The 25,586-nt window shown below is 50.1% G+C and overlaps 1 protein-coding gene across 1 annotated transcript in view; it reads right to left on the reverse strand.

Annotated features, from left to right (window-relative positions):
* NCKIPSD (NCK interacting protein with SH3 domain) overlaps positions 1-25,488 on the reverse strand; it is a 49,292-nt gene extending 23,804 nt beyond the window's left edge. The window contains exons 1-4 of the mRNA XM_035546510.2: positions 25,254-25,488; positions 6,240-6,352; positions 5,286-5,487; positions 1,492-1,579 (exon numbers count right to left, since the gene is read on the reverse strand). Of these exons, the coding sequence (XP_035402403.1) occupies positions 1,492-1,579; positions 5,286-5,487; positions 6,240-6,352; positions 25,254-25,424 (574 nt within the window). The 5' untranslated portion in view covers positions 25,425-25,488. The remainder of the gene's footprint in view (positions 1-1,491; positions 1,580-5,285; positions 5,488-6,239; positions 6,353-25,253) is intronic.
* Between the last annotated feature and the right edge of the window lie 98 nt (positions 25,489-25,586).

The following is a 25,586-nucleotide window of genomic DNA, read 5'->3' on the forward strand; positions in this document are numbered from 1 at the left end:
AAGAGTTTTCTTTCCTAGCATCTGCTCTAATATACAGTTGCAGTGAACCTTGCCCAGTAATTTCTAGGGGGCAGAAACATATCCAAGCCCTTCCCTGACTACAAAAACAGACACTTGCTTGGGCAAACACTGGGATATCTTCACCTAGAGCTCAGGGAGAGCAGCTGATGTCACCTGCACAAGTGTCCCTGCTGCCTTGCAGGGTTTGTTTGGTTTGATACAACTGCTTATGTCCTTGCCTTCGGGCAAAATATCCTTCCCTGCACCAGATGAGGGTCCAGTGGGACAGACACGTGGAACACCTCCTGTGTGTCTCACAGCCAGCACAAATCACACCCTTTGCTGTGCATTTGCTGGCCAGACCCCAGCCTTCCTGCCCTTTGTTTCTGGAAGCCCTCCACTAGTCCAAGCCACCGGTAGGAAGGCTCCAATCTCATGGCAAAGCGCAAGCTATGCAGAAAGGAAGGACCCCTCCCTTCCATGTGGGGGTCAGCATCCCTTTCTTCCTCCTCCCCTCCTTCACAGAAGAGGGCACACAAATTATAGCCCCCACTATGTTTCATTAATCAAGATGAGTTCAAGGGAACTACCTTTGCCAATTCCCACTACCACGGTGAAAATGGCTCAATACCATTACGGAAGCTGGTGCCAGCCTCAAGTTTCCATCAACTACCTACAATTCAACCGATCTGCCCTGCTTCTCACCAGGGGAGCAAGCTTGAAATGAGCTGTGTCACTAACTGCGTATCTATCACAGCACAGGAGAGCCCTTGGGCAAGCTGACAGCATCTCAGCAAAAGAACTGCTCCTTCCCTCTGCCAGCCCCGCCGTGCTGAAGGTGGAGAAGCTCCTGTGCTGGCCCCGATGCCTGGCTCTGCTCAGAAGTGCTCACAAGTAGTGGTCCCCCTGCCTGTTGGCAGCACGTACATGCCCTTGGCATTACTACTGCTTTTTACAGAGACCAGTCGCTGATTACATGAAAATCTCATCTGACCACTGTACAAAGAAAGCACCCGACGGGCAGGCAGCCAAAAGCAGACCTGAGCCTGTCCCAAAAGCACTACCTGTGAGCTCCCCCTGGTGAACCACTGCACTTAGCACAGCCTGGAAAAGTCCCAATGCGTTGTCGGGAGAGAAATGGCCACCAGGCTCCTGTACCCCGAGGCAGTGCTCTGGCCAGATTAGCTGGGTGAGCAGGCAGAAAGGCTGGTCTGATTCCCAGGGGGACACCATACCCAGCATCTCTCTGCAGCCGGCAGGAGAAAGCACCGTGCCAGGCTGCCAGGGCCCCCCACGGACCAGAGGACACACAAAGGAGCACTGGCCACCAGCTCGACGTCACTGGGCCTGAAACCTGCAGGAATTTAAGACCTAGCGGTCTTGCTGGCACCAAAGGGATGTCTTTCTAAGCAGAAAGCAAAAGCAGCTGGTCACTGTGACTGCTGTGCTGCCAGTTTCTTGCCCACGATCCCCAAAGCAGGCTGTCCTTACTTTTCGCGGGTGCAGCAATCTGGGCGTTCTTGCGTTTCTCTGGAGGTGGGGGCGTGATAGGAGCAGCGCGTCGAGGCTGTGGTGGGATCTGTAAGGGAAGATTTCAGAGCAATCAAAGGAGGTAGACAATAAAGACATTCTCTGTTATGAAACCTTCTTTCTTGTGTGTGTGTGTAAATTTGTCCTTACATCTATCTCATCATTCCGGGAAGTTTTCTCGGGAGGACAGATATTAATAGGCGGCTTCCTAGAAGAACAAAGCAGGACTCAAACCTGCTTCATCCCCTCCCCGTGACAGGAAAAGCAGCCCTCGTTTAATTGCTATGTTCAGCAGCACACAGCACACACCGTGTAGACCTGTCAAGCATTTACTCCTCCTTTCTTCCAAATGCAATCCCACACACTCACCGTGACTTTACATTACTCTCAATAGCTCCACAGAGGCTGCAAACAGAGCGCATATTTAGACACTCTTCTGGAGAGATCCATTACATCAGCTACAAATACCCTTGCAGAAAGACAAAGCCAAAGACTGGAGATGTGTAAATGCCTTTTCCATGCTTTCATTGCTATTCCTGCTCATGCAGGAGGGAGAAAATAGGGCTGGACCCTCTGTGCAATCCTACACTACCTACAACAAAACCCGCTGGGAGAGGCTTTTGCTGGGGAGCTGCACTAACTCTGCTGTCCCTGCTGCACGTCTCCTCTGCTAGGAATGTTGAGAGAGGAACATGCAAGTTCCTGTGCTCTGATTCAGATACCGCGATCCCCTACAGCTCTCTCACTCAATCTCCCCGGTGAGCTGCAACCTCAGGTTTAACCTCTGCTCAGCAGGAAGCTGAACACAATGGCCAAACTAAGGAGAAGCACATTGCATCAGTACTCTGATGCCCTGGGTCAGGAGATGCGCATCTGGGTCTCTCGGGACTTCTGTTTCAGAGGCTGGCTGCCTGAAACGTGCCTCTGCTTTTATGGGATATTGCGGTTGCTGCCTGCAACAAAACCATTCCGCTCCGAATCGGAAGGGACAGGAGGTGATGGGTGAACATCTCTGACAGCCCAGGCTGGCACCAGCTGGAATCTGCCACAGTGGCATTCAGGCCATCACACAGTGATGATTTTCTAGGCTTCTTTAGCCCTGGAAGAGAAGCCTTTCTGTGAACTGGACAGAGGAACCTTTAGAAAGGGGCTTCATGATCCCCTTCTCCCACCTAACACCTAATATATCCAGCCTTTCACTACATCACGTAGCAAGGCACTTCTTTACAAGTGCCTTTAGCCAGCAGATGACAATGAGATACTGCTGCAAACTCCCAGGCTGAGCTCTGCTGTTATTGTCAATCCATCTCACACTATTATCTGGGTAAAATGCTATATGATACTTGCACACAGAACCAGATGGAATCCAGCAAGCAGGTACTTGTCCTTTTTTAAAGCGATCCAAAAAGAGACCGCACAGCTGAGAGCGCCAAAACTGATCAGGAGGGGCTCTGCAACGTGCAGCTGGGAGGCTGGTCCAAAATCTGGAAAGCTCAGCTGTGCTAAAAGCAGACCCCTCTCCGCAGACGGGCAGAGCTAACAGCACGAGTCAGAGCTGCTTGGCACAGCACAGCCACAATTACAGAAGCAGCAGGATTTAGCAGGCAGGCGGGCATAGAGTTTAGAGCAGCAGCGTGACATTATTTGGAGACTGCTAGGGCTGGGTCATTCTGGAGTATTTCCATGGCTTCAGTCTCCCAAATTTACCATGCAAGTTTAACACAACTATTATGGATTAGCGTGTAAATTAATAGATGTACGGCTGCTGTTAGCTCAGAGCCCTACATAGCCTCATGCAGGCAGCTCTCCAGCCCCGTTCAGACAGCCCCATGCCGCAGCCCGAGCGGCTGCAATGGGAATGCGAAGCATCAAGTGAATTTCGCAGCACTAATGCCTGCCCAAGCTGCGAGCCGCGGCACGGCCAGGCGTCGGGGGGTGACAGATGGCTGTTCGCTCCCTTGGCCCTGCGCTCCAGCCACCGACTGGGTTCAAGCAGAGGATGTACAACACCAAAATCATCAAGGGAAGGGGAAGAAAGGGGAGAGAACACCCTCTGTCCAGCTGCCGTGGGGAAGGCGGCCATACAGGAGTCCTTGCAGCTCTGTCATCTCCCGTCCAGAGTTAAGAACAGAGGATGGAGCTTGCCAAGGGACCAGAGAAAATATTCAAAGAGCCCAACCTCCTCCTTTGGCAGCTGGTGTAGAACTGCCCCTGATTCCTGCCCCATGCTAACTACAGAGGAGAGACTCAGCATGGGTGCCATCACCAAGGACTTCATCCAGTTCAGCTCCCGGGGAGCAAAGCTACCAACAGGAAATTTGCGCTTCAAATTCTGCTCAAGCTTTTATATGCAAACATAAAACACACCTGAAAATCCAAAGCAACGAAAAGCACATCCTGAGACTTCTGCTTTTCTGGAGTTACTGATAAAAATGCAGATTTCAGTAGGTCTCTTAGGCAGCTGCATAACCAGATACAGTGGAAGAAAGCTATGATGCTTCCTCCATTTTCATGATTTCAAAGCATACAGGAAATTCCTCTACTGAGCAGTTATAAGATCAACGAGCCCTTTCAGCACAGGGCAAAGCTAGGATCCCTTCGACTGCATCCTCAGTGCCACCCGGACAGAAACAGCTCTGTTAGCCAAGGAGTCCTTTTTGGCAAGCAACCAAACCACATGCCAGATAAAGAAGGAAAATCAGCACAGTGAATGGGCCTTAAGGTGCTCCATTTTCTTAGCTTATAACATAGAGGCTTGAGAACGGAGCTGGTTTGGCTGCCCAGAAAAGAAAACTGAGAAGAAAAATGGGGTTTGTAGGGATCACTGCGTTCTGCACGAGCCAGAGCTACCTTTCATCTCTGTAAACTTGCAATTCTTTATGTGTAAAAGAAGCCTCATCTGCTAGGAGTGACAGTATATCAGTACCTTATAAACACTGCCCATTTAAGATAACTGTGTGGAGATGAAGACAAACTATGGTGTACATGATCATCTATAGAAGAAAAAAAATCTTTGTGCTCATCCCCGCTTAGCCTTTAGCCCTAACATCCAGCTATACCCACACAGCATAATCTGCCCCATCATTCTTCCTGAACAACTGCTGCATCCGTCCTTGTCCTTGGCTACTTCTCTGAAGCCTCATTGACGCCACACGGTAACCTTGGAATTGTATACCACTTAGATTAAAAATAAAAAATCCGCTCTAAATCATATTCCCTGCATTTTATCTTTAATGCAGCATGACAAGGAATATTCAGACAAAGGATCTTTTTTTAAAAAAAAGAAGTAGTAAACATTGGCAGCCACAGCAGATAAACACTTAAGAACCGAAGATGGTATTGTGCAGATTTAACAAGGGGGAAACAAAGCAGTGCTCAGTCCTCGGAGGGAGTTCTGCTTGCTTACATCAAAGCTGTTTTGCAAAGTATTCTCTGGGGAGCTTGCAACTCTTCTATTTTAGAAAGTCGTCAGGAAACAGTCACGCAATCTAGACCAGCACTTGCACATCACCAAAAGATCTTGGATCTCGTCAAGGATCCCAAAAGCCATTACAAGTGTAAACGACAGAGGAACTGTTCCAGACTTCTTGGATAGAGCACAGGATCAATTTAAAGCACCCAGGGACACACTGCAACAGCCCCAGGCAAGCAACACAACACCTGATACACTTCAGCTACAAAGGCATTTTATTAAACAAGAAAAGCAATATCACACCACTGAAGGAGGAACTTAGAAGGTATCCAGCTGCTGTTACCTGATAGAGACCTTCATCCTCCTCCTCAAACTCTGTGTTCGGAAGACTGTGATGTCGTTCGTATCCCGTCCGGCACACCCCGTTGGGCTGCCGTGCCACATCCAGATGGTGATCGCTGGTGGACTGTGTCATAACCATCCCCTGTGGGGTGGGAGAGTGACTTTTGCGGGAGACGGTCTCCTTCCGGTGATGGATCAGTTTTCTGAAATGGAATGACGACATCAGGAACAGCAAAGCTAAAGGACGGGAGCGACTATGCTGAAGCATTTAAATGATATATTGCTTTGGGGTTATATTTACCAGAACGGGTTATATTACTCTGAGTACCGACTCCAGTTTCATTAACAACTAAGGAAGCACTTTTGGGGGAGGAAGGAAGAGGCTTTGCAAGAAGCCTATGATTTATTCATCACTTCACAGGAGAAAAATGCCTCTTCCTCAAGGGAGAGTCACATATTGCATTGCAAGCTTCAGAAATTGCCTGCACTTTAGAATCACTGTTCAACTGAGATTAAACCAGTGTGCCTCAGTGCAGAGTGCAAGGTGTCAGAGGAGGAAAAAAAAATAAAATTCTCTTCACAAGCAATTATTTGAGAACATTTTAAGGGCTCTGTGCCACATAGCCGACAACCTCTACAATTCCTGGCTGGTGGAGAGGAGAAAATGTAGCCAGAGAGGTTTTGGACTGCTCTTCTAAGCCTATAGTGCAGCTAAACGTTCCCTCTTCTTTATAGGTACAGGGAGAGAGTGGCAAGACCAAAGCACTGCTGTACTGGACATGGTCAACAGGAGTAGCAGCAGCTCAAACACTAGCCAGCTCCAAGCACATTGGCACTTTGCAACAGAGTGACTCAGATCAGTGACATCCAACTACTCCCCCAGGAACAGAAAAGACACCCATCACACGGTGAGCACCCTCCACCTGCACCTCACCCAGACTCCTGTCCTACTTACTGAAGGACATCCCTCTGCTCCAGGTTGTACTTCCCTCCATTCTTCATGGCTGCATTGTGCACAGCCTCGATGGCACGGTCGATAGACTGGAGAACCACATCTTGCTCCAGCACCTGAGAAACACAACATCCTGCACGTTACTGTACTGCCTCAGCCGTGACTCTTTTGGTGGGGTTGGGGGGAGCATCAGAGATTACAGCAGGAGAGATGGCAGTACATGAAACCCACGGAGCAGACACCGCAAGAGCCGAAAGGCCAACATGCAGGTCCCTGAGCCTGAATCTATCTTGTGACAGGCTCACTTCTCCCTGCTCCCTCCAAAGGAAGCATACATGATTCTGTGCTTCAAACACAGTTTGCCCATTCCAGGCTTATGGTTGGAAAACAAAAGTCCCTGTGTGGAGCTCCAGCAAGCACACCACAGCCCTGTTGTCTCCCTCACCCCTCCGGCACTCAAGTCCCACGATCACTGGAGGAAGACCAGGGCAGAGCTCCAGCAGCATGCAGCAGCCCCGGGTACTCGGCCTGCTACAGGGAGCCTTCGAGACCCCATTACTGCAAGCTCAACTCTCGCTGCTCTCACTGCCCTGGCTAGAGCAGATATGCAGCCATAAATATTACAGGCCCAGCCACAAGCTGGTGGCCTTCAAAGCCACCTGGCTCTGGGTTGGCATCTTTGCTTGCTGTTTTTCTTGACGGTTGTTTTGCGACTTGCAGTGGCTTTTCCAAATCTCCACCCAAACTGTCATAGCAACATTTATTCCTCCTGCCAGCCAGCTTAGCACTCGTTGCTGCAGCTGAAATAAACACCAGCCTTGAAACAAGAAATACCAAAAGGCGTCATTCCCCAGGCCTATGGGGGAGGCTGGGAGAGAGCTGTGGTGAAGGGGCAAGGGAATAACAAGCAGGTTTCCATGCCTAGGATGTTCTTCAAGGCTTTAACAACAGTTGACACATCTTCAAAAGAAGAGACCTTTACAAGAAAGAAGCTGAAGGCAAAGGATGTGCTACCAAGCCTTTGCCACATGTGCAGGAGAGCTGCAGGCTTGCCACAGGCCGCCAGAGCCATCTCCTCACCGCCATCTCCTCAACACCTCCAGCGCCATCTCCTCTCACAGCCTCAGCCCTTGCACGCAGGGGGTGAGCAGGGGCAGGGGGGGAGCTTGGGCTCCAGCATCTGCAGCAGCTGTTTGAACACCAAAATCCCCTTCATCTTCGCTTGCTGTGCCCCCCTCCCTGCATCACAGCAGCCATTTATCCAGCCAAGGAGCGGCTGGAATCTCATCAAGGATGCACCTTAATTGGCCTTAGGAGGCTGCCGAGCAGCAGAAGGCAACCCCTCCCTGCAGGGGCCAAAAGTGCTTGCCTCCATAGCACTGGCATGCAGCTTCCTGATAAACACGCTATGTATTATTTATATCCTGATTAATTACTAAACCAAACGTGAATTAACAGCGACTGCAGACTGTGGAAAAAAATACAAACCAAACAAGGTGGGGATGAGAGGCCTTCTCTGGAATATTCAGCTTTGAAAATGAAAAATTTAGGAGGAATTTTTGTTGGTTGTTTTCCTAGGAAAGAAAGATAAAGAACAAAGCAATGCAGGAAATCTTAAAATAAATTTAAAAAGCAGGTATGTTAAAATAAATCTACAAAATTCATTAAGGTATCCAATCAAGGCCAAAAAAACACTGAGAATGCAACTTTGTGATAAAGCCTCCAAGCAGCCCCATCATGGTGAGAATTCCACCGCCTCTGACTGCAGCTCTAAGTAAGGAAATGGAGCACAGCTCATTCCAATGCATTCAAAGGGATGTTGGAAGGAAAGACACGTTATTACATAGTTTTTGCTGACTTCCCCATCGTCTAAGTGAACCCTACTTCCCACCCTTGACTGAAAGCCCGTATAGATCAGCAAGGGCAGCACTTGGTGTACCCATAACACAGCTGCCCCTGGCACCACGGCCACAGAAACCCGCAGGCTGGTGCTGCCGCTCGCTCTGTGTGATGCCATTTGTTACGGAGACGGTGCTTCTTTTCTGATAAAGCACAGCATTTTCACACTGATGCAACAGTCCTGTGACAACTGGCTTTTTGCTGCTGTGCTCTTTCCTTTGTTTTCACCACCCAACCCTCTATTAACACAGCCCTGTCAAAAAGGGATTGAATAAAAAAGCAGCATTAACTTGCCACTTGCACTTTATGATGATATTCATGCTGCTCATAAACTGTGTCCCTTTCCCTTGCTCGCTGGTCTGTTCAGATGGCAGATCTTCATCGCAGGGGCAACTCACACTCGGGGTTTTTGGGATACGCAGCACTATGTTAATAAACTCAAAAAAATACAAATCAACATCCTGCATAAATCAGCGATTAGAAGGAACAAGTCAGCCACTCGTTCCTGGAGGTTAACCAAAACAGCATTGCTTTGTCTGAACAGGATAGGAGGGAAAAAACAAGCCCACTGCAGTTAAAAGGAGCACAGACTGCATGGAGGTAAAAGCCAGGTCTGCCAACACCTCAGCCACCGCGTCCCCCTGCCGAGGGCTCGCAGGGTGACCAGCTCACAGGCACTCTCCTGCAGTGGCTGGGGACCAGAGACCCCACACTGCCAGCTCCAGCAGAGACTCGCCTGCGGGGCCCGGCACCCGCTCCCAAGAAAGCTCAGAGTTTGTTGGACACACACAGGCACAGATCCTGGTCACGCAGTGCATTCCTGCACCTCCTTGCACACTTGTGTGCCATCCTGGAGACCTATGGCCTGCAGAACAGGGACACCAAGGACAGGGAGCAGAGCCACCAAGCTGATGCAAGGGAAACTCGCACCACTGTCCCCACAGGGTCCTTCACTACAAACACGCTCCCTGTCCCCTCCTGCACTCGAGGATACACAGAGATGAAACCCTGCTCATCGCACGCTAAGCTCCGGCTCAGACGGGAGCAGATGAAAAGGGCACAGCTATATGGCATGCTGTCAGAGGAGACGCTGCACAAAGCCCAGGAATTCAGCCAGATTTATTGTAGTGTGCTGGTAATGGGGGCCAGAGGAGCCCTGAGCAGCCGCCGCATCACACTAGCTGTTAACTGCACACCTTAACAAATCCCCTAAAAGGCACGGGGTTGACAAGGCAGCGGAGATCCTGTGGGGACAGTGTCTGAAGGGCAGGCCCACACGGGATGAAGGTGCATGGTGGCACCTGCAGGCTCTTGTTCAGCAGGGGTGGCACAGACATCTGCGTGATAGGAAGCAACAGGACTTTCTTCTGCTCAAAGTAAGTGAAAAGAGAGGAGTATTTGGGTGATGCATCGATACATTTGAAGAGCCATTCCCACTGCATCTCGTTCCGCAGAGGAGCGGCCATCACCCTGCTGTGAAATACCCCTGGTATCATCAAATGTGCTGCAGCAGAGAAACCCTGGACTCTATGAACAGCCTGCCAAGGCCAGTCTGGATATACCATGGGGCTGAGGAAGAGCAATCACCAACTAGACTGGTTAATGGGATGCCTTGCACACAGCTCGAGTTGTGGTAGAGAATGAGGGGCACTTCCAGCATCCAACAGCTCCCCCCTGCAGGTGAGCTCCCCTCCAGGAAAGAGTTACATCTCAATTAGACCCAGGAATATCAGAGAGAAATCTGAATTTCTTCCTTCATAGCCCAGTGACGGAGAATTACAGCAGCATCAATAAATCATTATTTCCTCTCTCCTTGCTAATAACATGAGCAAACAGAGGCTCTCCCCAGAGCCGCCTGCCAATTTCCTTCTGCCCCTGTCCACAGGAGACTCCCCACGTGAGGAGGGGCAGGACCAGGCCCCAGCTCCTCACACCCCCCCTCCCCGCTCCTCAGCCGGGAGGGGACGGATGCCTCTCCCAGAGCCACAGACATGCTTTCAAGAAGCATCTTTCCAGCACATTTTGCAGTACCTGAGTGTGGCCAACGCCGGGCACAGCCACGCTGAGGGTGCGGATGTATGTGCATGAATGAGGATGTGTTTGTCCCTACAGCTCATGTTGCTTTCATCTTCCGCATGCTAGAAAACGCTGCCTCGGGAGAAGCCTCCGCAGAGAGAAGACATGCACAGGATGCCTCCTTCACAAGCCTCTGCCTTCCCCATGTGCAGAGGAATGGGCTGCGGAGAAAACTGAGTGTTTTCTGAACAGCTAAGACTGCCAGTGTCCTGACCAGGCAGGTAGCACCATCTCCTCCCCTGGTCTCCCAGGGGTACCCAAAACATCGTCCCCCTCCCTCCTTGTTTTGATTTCTTCCACGTGCATGGCCCCGCTCAGCACCTGTGTTGTTTAAATGCAGCCACACAGAAGAACTTGCTCAGTAGTCTAGAATAATCATACCTTTCAGAAAAGCATTTTCTAGACAAACAGGTTGACAGCTGCATCAGCGCAGCAAACACAGGCTGAGCCACCCTGTGCGTGCAAGACTCCTACATTTTATGAAAGTGTCCCATTAACGTATGGCAGGCTTTTCTTTGCCTCTGCAGGAGGCTGATCCAAGGAAAACAGATTTTTTTCCCTTGCCTCCCCAGTTTTTCATGATTAAAGGCGCTTGCTCTTCAGCATGTGCAGGAATTGGTGCCCTCATTTCAGCAGATGCCAGCAGCAGCTTTTGCCATAATAGCAGCACCCAAGCAGGGCTGCTGATTTTTACCTTCATGCCATTGCTCCAGCTCTCATAACAAGACAGACAAAGTTTTGTCTCCAGTGACAGCTCAGTTTTCATGCAGCTGCACTGACACGGACTACTGCTGAAATTAGGATATTTATCCCGCTAGTGTACACAGGCACAGACTGGTTCTTTGTTGCTCAAATCAGAGACAAACACCACCTCTTAGGTCACATGCAGTTCGTCCCCAGTCACCACCCGATTGTCTGCACACTGTAATCCTTCCAGATTTACATGATCGCTGCAGCAATTTACAAAAAAAATCAACCAGCCTTTGTTCTGCCAGGCCCGTGACAGAGATGTACCCAATACGAGTTCCCTCTTCTGAAACACACAGCTCACACAAAAAATAACAAAACTCAGCTCATTTGTATCAGTTTTGGAAATTCAGCTCTTTCCTCTTCCCCTTTTTACAGCCCCAATCAGAATTTTTTAGTCCCAAGGCCGCTGGCTAAGAGATAGGCATTAACTTATTCTTGTCAGTATGAATATGCTGTGCCTTGCAGCACTTAAAAACGCATGATAAAAATGCAAGTGAAACAATGGGCAACTGTCCTGGTTACTGAGCAAGTAATACGAGAAATGCTCCTAAATAACCTGCAGCATCTCTTCCTAGCTAGTGAGCAAACAAAGACATGGCTGAGCTCTTCTGACAAAGAGTCAGCCCAGAAACGGACCTTGAATTCCTGCTGATACGCCATAGTGGGTTTTTAACAGATCAGTGTTTTCTGCTGTACGCTGACAGCTGCTGCTCAAGCGGACAGCATGCACAAATGAGAAATGAAGAGAAAGGATAGCCGGGGAAAGGGTTTAAGTTGTGCAAATCATGCTAAAGCAGAAGCCAGAGTCCCTGGCAAGAGAGACATCCTAACTAGGGACAGCAGAGGCAGAAGTGGCACTTGGAATACACAAAATCCCAAAGGCAGCAGAGGGATGCACAGCAACCAAGCTTCAACTGCTCTGCAGCCAGAGGCCAGTTTCTCCCTTGGCAGCATGCAACTCTGCAGTCAGAGAGAAGGTGGCAGAGATACGCTGAGGGACAACGAAATGCATGCAAGCCACCACTGCACACATGTACTTCCGAAGGTGCCAGCGCTTCATCCAGAGTCTCTCCAGCCATGCTCAGACCCTGCTTACTGGCCACGATGATCCCATGCAGCTGATCAGCAGAATCAGCCCCTGCTTTCTTCCCTTTGCAATTCTGTGCCCTCCAGTAACCAGAAAACATCTCTTAAGCCAAAACACGCTAAGAGAATAAAAGCACAGAGACATAGGTTTTTAAAACAAAGCAGTCAACACATACTTACATATCTTGCCATTCCCTGATGCCTTAATTCCTATGGTTCTCAATGCATCGGGGGACTTCTCTGCCTCTGTCCCAGGCAAATAGCTGCCGGACAACAGAGCTCCCCCTCTTTAAGGTTTAGCTGTTTAATATCCTTTTGGCACACAATCGTCAAGAAGGGAAAATATCAGGCATGATCAAGTAACAATCACTGCATCTGTGCAAGGGAAACATGTTTCTACTTACATATGTGTGTATATATATATTTAATATATATTTTAGAGCTACCATCTGCTACTTACTGAAAAAGAAAGCTGCAGATAGTCTCTACACCGCAGAAAGTTCAGGATTACGAACGAGGATATATAAAGGTGGAAGGAAAGCTGCTGCAGTGAAGTGCAAGAAGCTATTCCAGGACTTTTGACATATTAGCAGTAAAAGAAGAAAAAAATACCACAACAGTTGTGCTAGTGTTTGCAGTTATCCTTAGTCTTCAGTTTGGTAACCCAAAAAAAAAAACCACTGCAGACGCCCCTCATTTCTCAGGGAGATTCAGTACAGCTCCTAGGTTACATACATGCAGTTATTGCAAGTGGATTAAGAAGAATCTACATTAAGCATGATCAAAAATGCAACTAATTTGTGACTTCCCAGAGCGCTGGAGACATGCAGGGCAGACTACAAGTCTCAGGTCATATTTATTTTGAATAACAAAGACATGGATGTGAGTCGAAAACCTAGCTGCTGAAACACTTTGCAGCTGATCACATTTGCTAAGTGTTACTTAGACATGGGGCAAAGATGGAGCCCAGAAGAAACAAGCCTGGGAAACCATGCAAGTTCCTGGCTCCTCATTCAAGAAGGAAGGTCCTGCTTTCTCAAAATTTATTTCTATAGAAGGGATTGTAGCAAAATGCTGGGAAGGTAACAGTAATACAAGAGGCAGGACCAGGAAATTCAAGTTTTTGCCATGGAGTAAATTTCCAGCACACAAGAATAGACTAAACAAGGTTTTCAGAGGTCAAGCACAAAAATCTGCAAACAAGTTGTCAATGCCATTGATGCATAAAGCCAGATGCGAGAGGAGAACATTTACATGCGTGTAAACTGAAGGGGACTTTCCTACCGCATCCCCCAGCCTGACACAGATTTCAGAGCAGACAGCTACGTGAGACGGAGGCAATAACTTGTGATTCATCTCCATTTCTGATTTATCAGCTTTTCTTCCAAAATCCTTCCTCTCCTGTGGAATGACAGAGGGAGAAGGCAAACTGCAGCTATGCTGCTCTTCGGGCATAATTAATGCACTGCCAAAAGCCAAAACGGCAGACAAAGTGTGAAGCTCCTCTTAGCGAAGGAGCAGGAAGAGGGGGTTGTGACAGAAAGCCCAGCTGCCGTCACAGCCCACGCCGAACCAGTGGGGAACATCGGACAGAGAAGTCAGAGGCACGGCAGCTGCCAGCAGTGCTGGCCAGGGATGAAGGGAACAGGGAGAGGAGAGCTGACAGCTCCAGATCTGAGGGAACACAGAACCCACAGATTTGGGCTCGAACAACTCAGGCCCATCACGCAGAGAACAAGCGCAGTTTTCTGGTGCCTGCTGCACAAACAGCCACACAGACTTTATTACAGCCACTAATGAGGAAAAGGAGTTGCCATCCTCACAGGGCAAGCACAGGAAAGTCCTCAGCTCATTTAATTCCCAGACAGATGCAAATTGCACAAAATCATAAACCAAACATCGGTCCCCAGGATCTTTTTATCGGCTCCTTCCCACAAAGCTGTCACCGTGGAATGGAAACCTGCCTCGCGTTACCAGCAACAAACCTGAGAGAGGCCTCGCAAAGCTCTCCCCAAACAAAGATTATTCCAGTCGGAAGGATGAAAGGCAGCCTGCCTGCCGCAGGATCAGTTGGCAGTCTGGAGAGAAAAAAATTTCCAGTGTCCCAGGCTCTGCATGCAGAGCAAAAGCTGCTTCTGCCATGACGGGATGTGGCTCCCTCTTCAAGTCCCGAAATTAAAAGAAAGTCAGCAGGGCAGAATCAGAAGCCATATTATGTCACCCAGAAAACCCAGTACTTTCCTCTTTAACAAGCACCTCTCGTCTTCAGGATATCTGCACGTCCTTTTGGAAATGCAGCTTATCACATTAATGGGATCAGATATGACACCTATACTGTGAGATGAAACAGCCCCCAAAACACCATACGAAAATCCCTGAACATTTGTCACGAGGAGTGAAATTGCTCCATGCAACAGCAACCAGAAAGGCCGGGCCTGCACTGCGGCCAGGCCTGCACTGCCGCCATGCCCAGAGAGAGCAGCACCACCTTCCCAAAGAGCAAGGCTCCATTCCAAGGTGGACGGATGGTAAATAGTCCTCTTACCATCATCCTTTTAGACAACCCCGAGCCCATCAGGTGGACCGAGATCCTTGAGGACTTCTGCTAACGATATTTCAGGCCAGGGACCCAAGAGAGCAAGCACACTTATGAAGTTTTTCCAAAGTAGGTACCCCATAAAAAACAACTCATTTCTATGTAACGCTCCCTCACTACGGATCTCACCAGCAACGTCTCTTCTGTCCACAGCCTCCCTGGGTCACAGGCACAGGTGTCTGAAATATCAGTACTAGGAGACCAGGATACCCTACGACATGCAGCCACTCCCTCCCCAGCATCTTCTGGCTGCACAGATCGGCTCCACCAGTGCCCCCAAACAAGCCTTTCACCCCAGCACCTCCCTCTTTTGTGACGTTAACCTGGGTGCAAAATACTCCTTAAGGGATTTAAACAAGAGCTACCTGACTCTTAAAAGGCACGTCCTGCTCCACCATCCTGTGAACAGACCGCACGTCATTCCAGGCTGCCGGTGGTACGAGCAAACCATAAGGCCTCCGCAGACAGGGAGCAGACCGAGGACCTCCTCACACAGCCTGCACACAACCTGACAACTGTGCTCGAGACAAGATTCAAATGCTCATGTGCTTTCGGGTGGACCATTAGGAACACCTGAACGACGATGGGCATCGCCCCTTTTCCCCCTTCACCACAGACTCTGGCAACCAGATGTACTGGCACGCTCCGAGCTGCGCTACCCAGCAGGGGATGCTAGTCACACCACTGCCTTATTAGCGAGCTATACAGAAAAGCTACACGAAGTTAAGTGTGCTGGCTAATTATAACAAAGCCATTTAAAGACCGTTGAGGGTGCAGGTGCAGGGCAGCGAGGGAAAAGGCATCGGAAGGGCTGAAATATGCCCCAGGCTGCATTGTCAAGAGGTGGATCATGCTAATTGGCCATACACAAAAAATCCCAAGTATGCCAATATGCTTATTAGTTAAGAGGTGCTGCTGCAAGCACATTTATTCCTGGTAAAGGGAATGCTTCTGCTGAAGCAATCAGCACCGAGACACTACCCAAATTCAGGGAGTCGACGCAATCGAGCTATCTTGGGACAATGATAAATATAACATGAACTCTTGCCCCAAAAGGAACAAAGACGCCATCAAGATCCGTAGCTGCATCTTACAACTGGAACTGTTATGTGCATGACCATAAAGGCAGAGCATAAGCCCAAAAAAGCCAGAAATTTGTGAAATAAAGACTCTGCAGCCTTGTGAGTTGCTTTTTGACTGGCAGATGGTGGGAGTGGACAATGCAATATTTTTCTGTGCTGCAAAACTTAGACACAGTGACAGTTTCCACATTGACCTACAAAAGTATCTTGAGAATTGCAAGTTTAGCTATGTTTATCAGTGGAATGAGGCTAACTTGCTGTTATCGTCAGATTCAGTTCAAGAACAAATCCGTGGGTTGTCAGTGTTCTTCTCCCCCCCGTAGAGAAGATTAAAGGGTTCAACTAGATTTGCTGACATTTCACCCATAGTGAAGTAGGAGGTGGGTCACGGAAGAAAAGCAATTCATTAGTGTCCCACACTATCTGCAGGAAAAAAATAGCCTCCTGCTCTAGCTGCAAGTTATAATCCCATCTCCTTTTGCAGCTTAGAATGGCACTGGCTCCCCAGAAAACATGAAGAAATTGGAACAGGAGGGAAATGTCCTAAGAGGACATTGTGCTAAAGGCAGCAGAACAGCCATAATCCTGTTTACCTCACTTCCCAAGGCAGCGGATAAGAAAAACCTACATTTGTTGGACTGCTCACTTCTCAGGCACAAAACTTTCACCCCGACTCATTTGCCTTATTACAGTATTGATTTCTCACGTCCACCTTTTCACATGCCCCATTCACCCTTGTCAGCTTTCACTTCACTCAACAGCACGAGAGCAAATTAAAACGAACACGTTGCAGAAAGCCTTTCCAGCCCATCTCCAGCACGACAAATCCCGTGGGAAGGGAGATGGCCAGGACCTAGCTCACGTCCAAGAGCCAGATGGTGGCCCCTCCATGGGGGGACCTGGAGAAGAACCCTCTGGTACCCAAGACCCCGAGAAGTGGGTGGAAGCTGCCTGATAGCAAGCAAGAGACAAACAGGAGCTCTCATGTGTGTGCTTTGGGCAGCCCAAGCTGGCTGCCTCTCCCTTATTTCGCCCTCCAAACACCTACACGTTGAGCTGTTTGCTCTTCCTCACGCATTCATGATTTAGTGATGAGACTTGGCAGGTCAAGCTGGTGGTTAGCGATGGACTTGATGCTCTGGAAGATCTTTTCCAACCTAGATGATTCTGCACACCCCATGGCCCAACTGTCAGACGGTCAGGTGTTCCTCCACATCTCCAGAGCAACGCAAGACCAAACATTGTCAACAGCGGTTTTGTCAGGAGAATTTTTTGCTCAGCCATTAATAGCATAGTACATTTAAAAGCTTTTGAAGCAATCAGAGCTCAATGTCATCTTGAGACCTTAAGCCTCTAAGTGAGAGCTCAAGAGTACACCCGGTTCAGATGTGGTTCATGCAAGTCAAAGTCTCGGATGCCAGCCCGTAACACAGGAGAAGGCTGAGACCACAGACAAGATGATGCTTCCCAGGTTGCTGGAGGGGTTTCTTTCTATCCCTGATGTAAAGTGTTACATTGCACAGGCCTTTTAATAACAACTAATTATTTCATTGCAGTTATCTCTTGTAATCAAGCTACTGAAGACAGACGCCCTAAATCAATTCCAAAAACAAGTTAAAGGGGATGAATTTTTTACGCTCAGTCAATAAAGGTGATTCTAGGGCAGACAAAGACTTCATCACTTAGAACACAGCACTTCAAGGGACGTGACGTCAACTGGAAAAAGTCTTCAGCTACAAACACTTTGATTCTACAAGGCTCAGGGAAATCCCTAAACTTATGCATTAAGCATGTAAAGAATTTTTATTCTTACTGTTCTTAGTTAAGGTATTGAGTTTGAATGCAGCTATTATTTTTACTTGTCAACAAACGTGGGCTTCACTGACAGCAGCACTTGACACAAAGACTCCCGACAGCTCCTGCACAGGCGACCAGCTGCTGCCTGCCTCTCCCACATGGTCCTCGGGAGCAGGACCAAAAGGAACAGACCACGGTCCTGCCATTTATCCACCGGGCATACCGCACTTTGTCTCAGATGGTCAAATCGCATTAGCCCCTCTTTCCCCCACAAACACGCATCCTTTCCTCAGGAGTGGAGGAAAAAAGGCTAACTTCGAGCAGCCTGGAAAGCCCCAGAACTCATCGAGTTCACCCAAAATGGAATTGTCACCACATTAGACCAAAAGGCTGTGGAGGTTTGCATTTGTCTGCTTCATGGGGAGCTTCAGTTTGATCTCTTCAGGCAGCCATCTGCTTTTTCCAGGAACTGCCGTTGCTCTCAGCACACCCATGGCAGCACACAGACACTGCGCTGAACTCGACTGGCACCAAACCCCCGACTTTGAAAATCTGTCAGCAACAATTCTGATCTTCCTCTTGCAAGAGGATGAAAATTGCCTGCCAAGGCTTCCTTCCTACCTCCTCCTCCTCCAGAGGTGGGAGGATGCAGCCCTAGGGCTTGGCTCAGCCTCCTGCCCATTGCTGGTGGGACGGACAGAGACCTTTCTCCAACAAAAGCACCGCAGATCTCATCTGCAGGTGGCTCACTGAGCCAGGCAGCCCCAGGTCCTGAAGCAGCTTTGGAGAGCAAAGACAAGATCGTGACAGGCATTTAGGACTGTTCCTGTCCGCCCCATCTGAGCCCTTCCTCCTCGTAGGCAAGTCACTATTTTTGCAGGTCTTACCAACATCTCCCCCTCACCCCTTTGTTTTTTTTTTACTAATATAATAAAAGCTTTGGAGCTGGGGCCTGCCCTCGGATTTCCATCCTGCAATGCACTACCCAACTTGTGCTGGGGGAAGAAAAATAAAGAGAAATAATAGCTATTACTTGGATCTAATCTGAATCTGGAACTAGTGATTTAGCAAGACATGACCCACAGCCTGGAATTATCTAGCACACTTAGTCCGACAGCTTCATTTTTTATTTATTTTTTATTTTAAATTAAACCTCTTGAGCAGCTGAACAAAGTGAAATATCAGTGTATGTTGGCATTTCCAGATGCCAGGCACAGAAGTCAGTGTCTTGGACTGCTTTCATGCTCACAAGCTCACGCCCAGCAGTCTGGGCAGGACACAGGGACAACATGGTGTAGATGGGACCCACGTTGCTGGAACAAAAGGCAACAGCCCAAGCTCGGGGAGTGGGTTTAACACACTCGCAGCTGCGTGCCACTGGCTCCGTAGCTGCAGCAGACAGACAGGACGACAGACACAGCCTGCATGCGATCAAAGCCACCTAGCTGCCAAGGAGGAAGGCAGTGACAGCTTCTTATAAAGAACTCGCACAGGCAAACAAATAACCAGGAAACACAAAGCCGGGAACTTTCCATCCCATTCTAAAAAACCCACACTGCCAAAGTTTTACTTCCCCTTCTTGTCTAAGCCTTATTCGAAAAAGAGAACAAGTATTTAGTATTTTGTTCCCTTGCAAGGAAAGCACACAGCTCTGCCAAGCCAGCTCTGCACAGCAGGGCCTGAACAGAGATGAAGCTGACGTGAAGCTACTTCTCCTCTCTTGCTGCAGGTTAGCAGATCTTGTGTTTGGGACAACTCTGCTCCTCTGCTAGTGGCGAGAGAGCTTTGCCCAAACCAGCACTTCATGTCCCCACGGCACAAAAGCAATGGCAGACTGCAGGGGAGCAGAGAGAAACACATGCAGTTGTGAATCACGTCCTCGGATCCACTTCGCCTATGACAAGTTCAAAGGGTTATTGTTTTGTTTGTTTTTAAAGCAAAGGTTTTGCCGTGTGATAAAAATCAAGGCACATCAGGCCTGACAAGTAAAGGTCAAGCCTGACTTGTAAGCCAGCACACAGAGCTCTGTCAGAACCTGTGCCTTGTAAAATTTTGGTTATAGCACTGACCACATAGGATGGCAGCCTCTGTGAAGTCCAATTTTCTTAGGGACTATCTAAGGCTACAGTCACACACAAAGGCTACTGTTTCCTCTCACCTTATAACCCCTTCTGGAATTTTTTATCCTTTTTCCAGGGCCCAGGCTGACAGTTCAAATGCTGAATACATAACCATAACCTTGAATGGGAATGCCGAAGTTTAAATCCTTCATGAGGGAGTATAGCTGGGATGCTCTTAAAAATTGTTTATTTTTATGCACATCTGAGCTATACAAGGAAGAAAAGGAGGAGGCTGTTCCTGTTCCAACAGAGCTCTCCTAGCAATGATCTTAACAGATTCAGCTGTTTTCCAGGTTTCAGCCAAGAGATGTAAATACCTATTTTGTACCTTGGGATTTGACTTTCCCCACAGGAATTAATGTGCCCCAGACCCTGCAGGGAATCCTCTCAGGCCAGTCAGCAACCACGAAACAATCTGCTGCTGCCAAAGCCTCTCCTAGCACACAGCCCACACCGAGCACGGAGGTCACTCTTCTCTAGCGGGGAGCCCTTCACCCTCTTTACGCTGTTTTCCCATCATCACTAACACCAGCACATTTTCCTTCAAGATAAAGCAATACAAATTCCTTCTCCCTGCTCTTCAGAGCTCCTTCTTTCCCATGGGCTGATAGCAGAGTCAATCACCTTCGATTTGCATCCACTACATTTTGCTTCGTGGCCTCTTGCCTCCCTCCTCACTTACAGGCCAGGGATCAAGATCTGGTAGAGAGAGCCACGTGCGTGGAGCCCCACAGCGAGCTGGTGGGGGATTTGAACAGAAACCAGATCCTGCATCCCGTATGTTAATCGCAGACGCACCTTGCTCAATAAATGTACACAATTCAGTCATTACTGAAGTCTTTTCCCTGCAAATGGGTGAGAGGGAGGGTGTTCGCATTTTCTGCCCACAAGGCTCAGCACCTTGCCTACCATTTTGAGCAGACGCTTCTTGTCTTTGTCCAAACCCAGCAGTTCTTCCCTTTGATAACAAATAACAAATCAGTCATTTTGTAGGTGTAAACAAGGGAAGAAAGTTTAACCTTCCTCTCCTGATGAAAGTACTAATACACACTCATAAGCGCAGCCTGCCCCTACTGCTCAAATGGGGGAGTCCAGCTCTCGGGGCAGACTGCATCTGAAACCAAAATGCCTAATTATTTTTAGTCAAAGTACCCTAAGTAAGAACATATCTTCGTGGCAAAGCAAAAGCTGAAGATCATTAGCGCACTTCTACTTTAATCATTCTGAGCTGTGAAAGATTGCAGAACTTCTGGCTAAAATTTCGAGTCTTTAGCTACAGTAATTAGAAATGGTTATAATTCCCCTGACTGTGTAATTTAGTTTCAAGAATAAAACTTGATCTCGAAGCATTAGTAGCTCTGATATGATAGCATCTCTGTTATTTCCACAGCCCAGGGAAAAATGTCTCATTCTTTCAGTTTCTTACGTGTGTCAAGAAACACAGCCTCAGCTGCAAAGCACTGCCAGCTGCTTATTCTCCAAAATAAAACTTTATTTTTAGTCTAAGTGCTTATTCAGGATCTGAGCGCTCTGATTAAGCTCTCACGCCCATTAAAAGCTCTGTCAAATCCGAAACAGATGACAAATAGCGATTGAGGCTCCAGAGCAGTGCAGGAGGTGGTCTGTACATCCAACAGCTTGCACTTGTGTCTTCTGTCCAGGAGCAAGGGCAGAAACCTGCCAGCAGCCAGAGCCAGATTTGGTGCAGATGAGGGAGAACAGCTCTACCACGTAGCTCCCTTACAGCTGAGCACAATTGCTAAAGCTCAAATTTCCAGTGGCTGGGGATTTGCCTCCTAACAAGCATTACGAACGGAGCATCTGAGCATTCGGTGAGCATTGCAGCATGTGCTGCTTTGCTGCTGAACCAACGCGTTTGCTACCTCGGCAGAAAAGCAGCCAGATTAGCCCAGAGCGTGCGTCAACGCCACAAAATGAATCAGGAGTTTTCTGCGAGCAAATGGAGCTCACATTTCACTCCTGGACAAAACCCTCGCTTCTCTCTGCAGCTCGGGGAACGAAACCACTCCTGTGCCCACCAAACAAACTGGCAGTACCTGCGCTGTGCCTCTGTGCGTCTGCTTATGCTGCAGGGGGATTCTCAGCAGTTGCTAGGCTGCATGAAGCAGCCTCTTATTTTTATCACATGCCTGTTTGTTCTTGTAGAAGATACAGCAAATAGCAACCCAAGGCATCCTTAAAATGCTTGCTATACTCTTGGCTGTGTCCATTTTCTAACCAGATGGTCCAAAGTTTCTTGGCAACCAGCACGAGCACCTTCCCACCTAGACAACTCCCTTCTTGCTCTTCCAGAGCTACATCGGGAATGCGCAAGAGCTAAGAGAAGGCCTCAAACGACCAGAGATTCAACATTTCCAACCGTTTTTCAGTTATTACAAATAAACTTTAAGGAATTTTGAAAAGGCTATTAATAATTTCAGAGCTATTTCCTAACTGCTCAGCACAGCTGCGCAGCTGACTTGCCTCTGTCGGGCAGCATGTGAAACCAGCCCCACAACTTGCCGCTTATTTTTGCGCCACCGTCATACACCAACAAAGCCCGGTGGTTTCCAACTGTCACCCCCACCTCAGTATGTAATATCAACACTTCTGTTGATGGGGGAATACAGCCTGGGCTAGGACGGACCGAGGACAGGGCAAAACCAGTTGTGGTGTCTGGAGAAGATGAGGGCCGACACAGACGCTGCTCCCTACGCAGGTCCCATATCCAGGAGCAAACCACTGCAGCCTTCAGCCGAAGCTGGAGTAATCCAGACTCCTATTATGAAATTACATGGCCCACCATAATCATGGTAACGTATGTACTACTTAAGCCAGTCACAGGACCCTAACTTGCTAGGCTTGGCGTTCCCCCCGTCCTGACACCAAGTCACCCCCTGCTCCTAAGGAAGCTTCCTGAACTGAACCTTTTACTACTTCCTATGAAGCACCAGAAGGCCCATCTTCTGGAGTGACTTTCTGACTCCAGAGGAACCCTGAGATCCATTTTAACCTCCACATTTTTCCACCATCCATCACGTAAGCACCAGCCCATAGCTGCAGACATGGGACCAACCTCGTGCAGACAGGCACCTCTCTGCAGAACCAGAAGCCATGGCACTCGTGCCAACAGCTTCACTGCAGCAGCATTTGCCTGGCAGTAGATCCCCCAGACACCAGCGCTTGTCCCTCTCTCTGACAATTTTTCGAGGGGACGACGCTCGTGCTGCAGCCGGCCTGCTTGCGATCACCACCACGGGCCTGCGGAGCCAGGGCTCGGTCGCACACGAGGCCGGCCTCTGGTGAAGCACCTCTCTGCTTTTAACTCACATGCTACCCTCGTCCAGCAGCCCACGGCCTGATCCTCCCCTCCTGCTGCTTGGTGGCTTCAGTATTTATCCCTGGAGCCACACTTGACTTGAAATGACTCTTAATAACACAGCCAAAAGGGAACCACGGAAGAGTAAGATCAGCAGGAATACTGGCTGAAGTTGGGCCTTCCTAATTGACCACAATTAACTTCGCATCATCTGCAGCTTCACGTGCCCTGGCTGAGGCCCAACTCACTTCTTAGAGGCATTATGTGCTTCTGGAGAGTCTGTTTTTCCCTTCCCTACAACTCTCTGAATAGCAACACTGCTAGCCACAAGGATTTCAGTGCAAACTTCTGCAGCATTTGCGACAAGGAGACACCAGCCAAGAATAAGCTTTCAATAATAAATGGGAATTATTTTTTCCCCTCTAGAAAAGCCAAGGCGCGAGTTACCCGTATCTATGAAAGCTGAGCAAAAAACCTGAAAATTGAGAGGAGCCTGGAAGAAAGCTAATGCTCCTCATAGAGGATGGCACCAGCGAAAGCAGCCCAATCCTCTCCCATGAGCATCACTTCGGCAGGCTGCTGCGAGGGGCTTTCGGGAGATTTGCTGCTGGCTGTGACTGCTGTGCAACCTTGTGCTTACCTGAAACCTGACTGCACTGCTAACGAGCCCCAGGCTTACTTTTACAATGGTGACTCCTGTTGGCCACTGCTCTCCCTGCTAAGCATGCTAACACTCATCGTTACCCCTGTTTTTCCTGTGATGTATGGGGCAGCGCTAATTGCCTCCCAAATCACTGTTGCTAATTGGTATCAGTGTCCTTTTTAAAGCGAGGCTGGGTGACAAATTGCTTATACTCCTATCCGGGCACTCGGACAGACACAAGCTTTCAGGCAGAGGATGCTCACTCCCAAGCTGGTCCTGCTTGCTTGCCATGAATAAAAGCGGGTTCTGATTTCAGAGCCGGCAGGATGCTACAGCGGGAAGCAGCCAGGCACGCTGGGCACGACTGCAGCTGCAGAGCAGCCTCACGCACCATCAGGCCAGTTCTAGCTCTGGAAACCTAACTGCCAAAAAAAGATGGGAGGATGCAGGAAAGGCTCTTCTGTTTCCTGCCACCAGATCCAAGGGCATTTGGGAAGTTGCATCTGAACAAGAGGAGAGCGCCCACAAAGTCACCAGCAATTCTACAGCAGTGTCAGCGAAGTAACAGACTGTCAGGAGTCACCCACGGCATGTTGCAAGCGACCTCGGAGCACTTTAAGTGTTAACATTAAGCACATTAAAATGAACGCAAGTTCAGCAAAACACACTTTTCCTGTAAGATTTTGCAACCAGAGGGAGCATGGTGGAACGACACAGGGAGGCTGCTCCAAAAAGAGTTGCTGCAAGGGAGAAGCCTCCTGCACCCACGGCCGAGCAGGCGTCACGCCACACAAACGCAGCGGGGGCTGCAGAGCAGCAACGCCACCGCGGGGGTTTACAACCCGGCGTTTAGCAGGGCCTTTGCCCTGCAACTAAACAGCCCCTGTAAGGAGCTTAAGGGCTTATTTATCCAGGGATGGCTCCTCCTGGCCGCCCGATCTGCCGTGCAGCAGAGGCCAGGGATCGCCTGGTTTTTTGCAGGGAGTGCTCCTGGTTCTGCACGGGGCTGGGGCAGCGCCCCAGGGACCAGCACCACCAGCAGCACCAGGACCAGCACCACCAGCAGCACCATCCCGCCGGGATGCCGGGGCTTGGCCCCGCGGCCAGGCCCACGCAGGGCTGGGCGCAGCTGCCCCGCACTAACACGGCCCCGCCACGCCGGGGGCCGGCACCGGAGGCGCTCGGTGAGGCCGGGAGCGGCGCTGGCCCCGCGGAGCTCCACCGGGGGGCGGCAGGGCTGGACCCCCGGGGGCCCGGCCTCGGCACGGGGAGGTCCCCACGGTGGCTCCCGGTGCCGGTGGCTCCCGGTGCCGCTCCCCGTGCCGGTCCCGGTCCCACCCCCGGTCCCACTCCCGGTGCCGGTGGCTCCCGGTGCCGTTCCCGGTGCCGGTTCCAGTCCCGGTGCCGCTCCCGGTCCTATTGCCGGTGCCGATCCCCGTGCCGGTGCCGGTCCCGGTGGGTCCCGGTCCTACCCCCGGTCCCAGTCCCGGTGCCGATGGCTCCCGGTGCCGTTCCCGGTGCCGGTGGCTCCCGGTACCGCTCCCAGCGTCGGTGCCGGTCCCAGTCCCACTCCCAGTCCCGGTCCCGGTCCCACTCCCAGTCCCGGTCCCGGTCCCGGTCCCGGTGCCGCTCCCGGTGCCGCTGCCCACCTGCAGCCGCTGGAGGTAGGAGGCCGGCGCGTACCCCGTCTCCCCGGAGCCCGCCCGCGTGACGAGCCACCAGTGCTGGTTGCTGCGCTCCAGCAGCAGGAAGGTCTCCCCGGCGGCGAAGGGCAGCGAGTTGGGCTCGGCCGAGCGGAAGCTGTACAGGGCCCGGTACATGGCGGCACCGCCGCGCTCCCACCCCGCGCCGCCCGCCCGCCGCCGCGCGCCACCCCCCGCCGCACGCCCCGCCCCCTGCGCGTCACCGCGCGGTCTCGCCCCCCCGCGTGGCCACGCCCACTGACGCCACCGTGGTCACGCCCCCTCGTCGTGGCCGCGCCC

Source organism: Cygnus atratus, chromosome 10 (genome assembly GCF_013377495.2).
Source record: "Cygnus atratus isolate AKBS03 ecotype Queensland, Australia chromosome 10, CAtr_DNAZoo_HiC_assembly, whole genome shotgun sequence".
NCBI classification, from domain to species: Eukaryota; Metazoa; Chordata; class Aves; order Anseriformes; family Anatidae; genus Cygnus; species Cygnus atratus.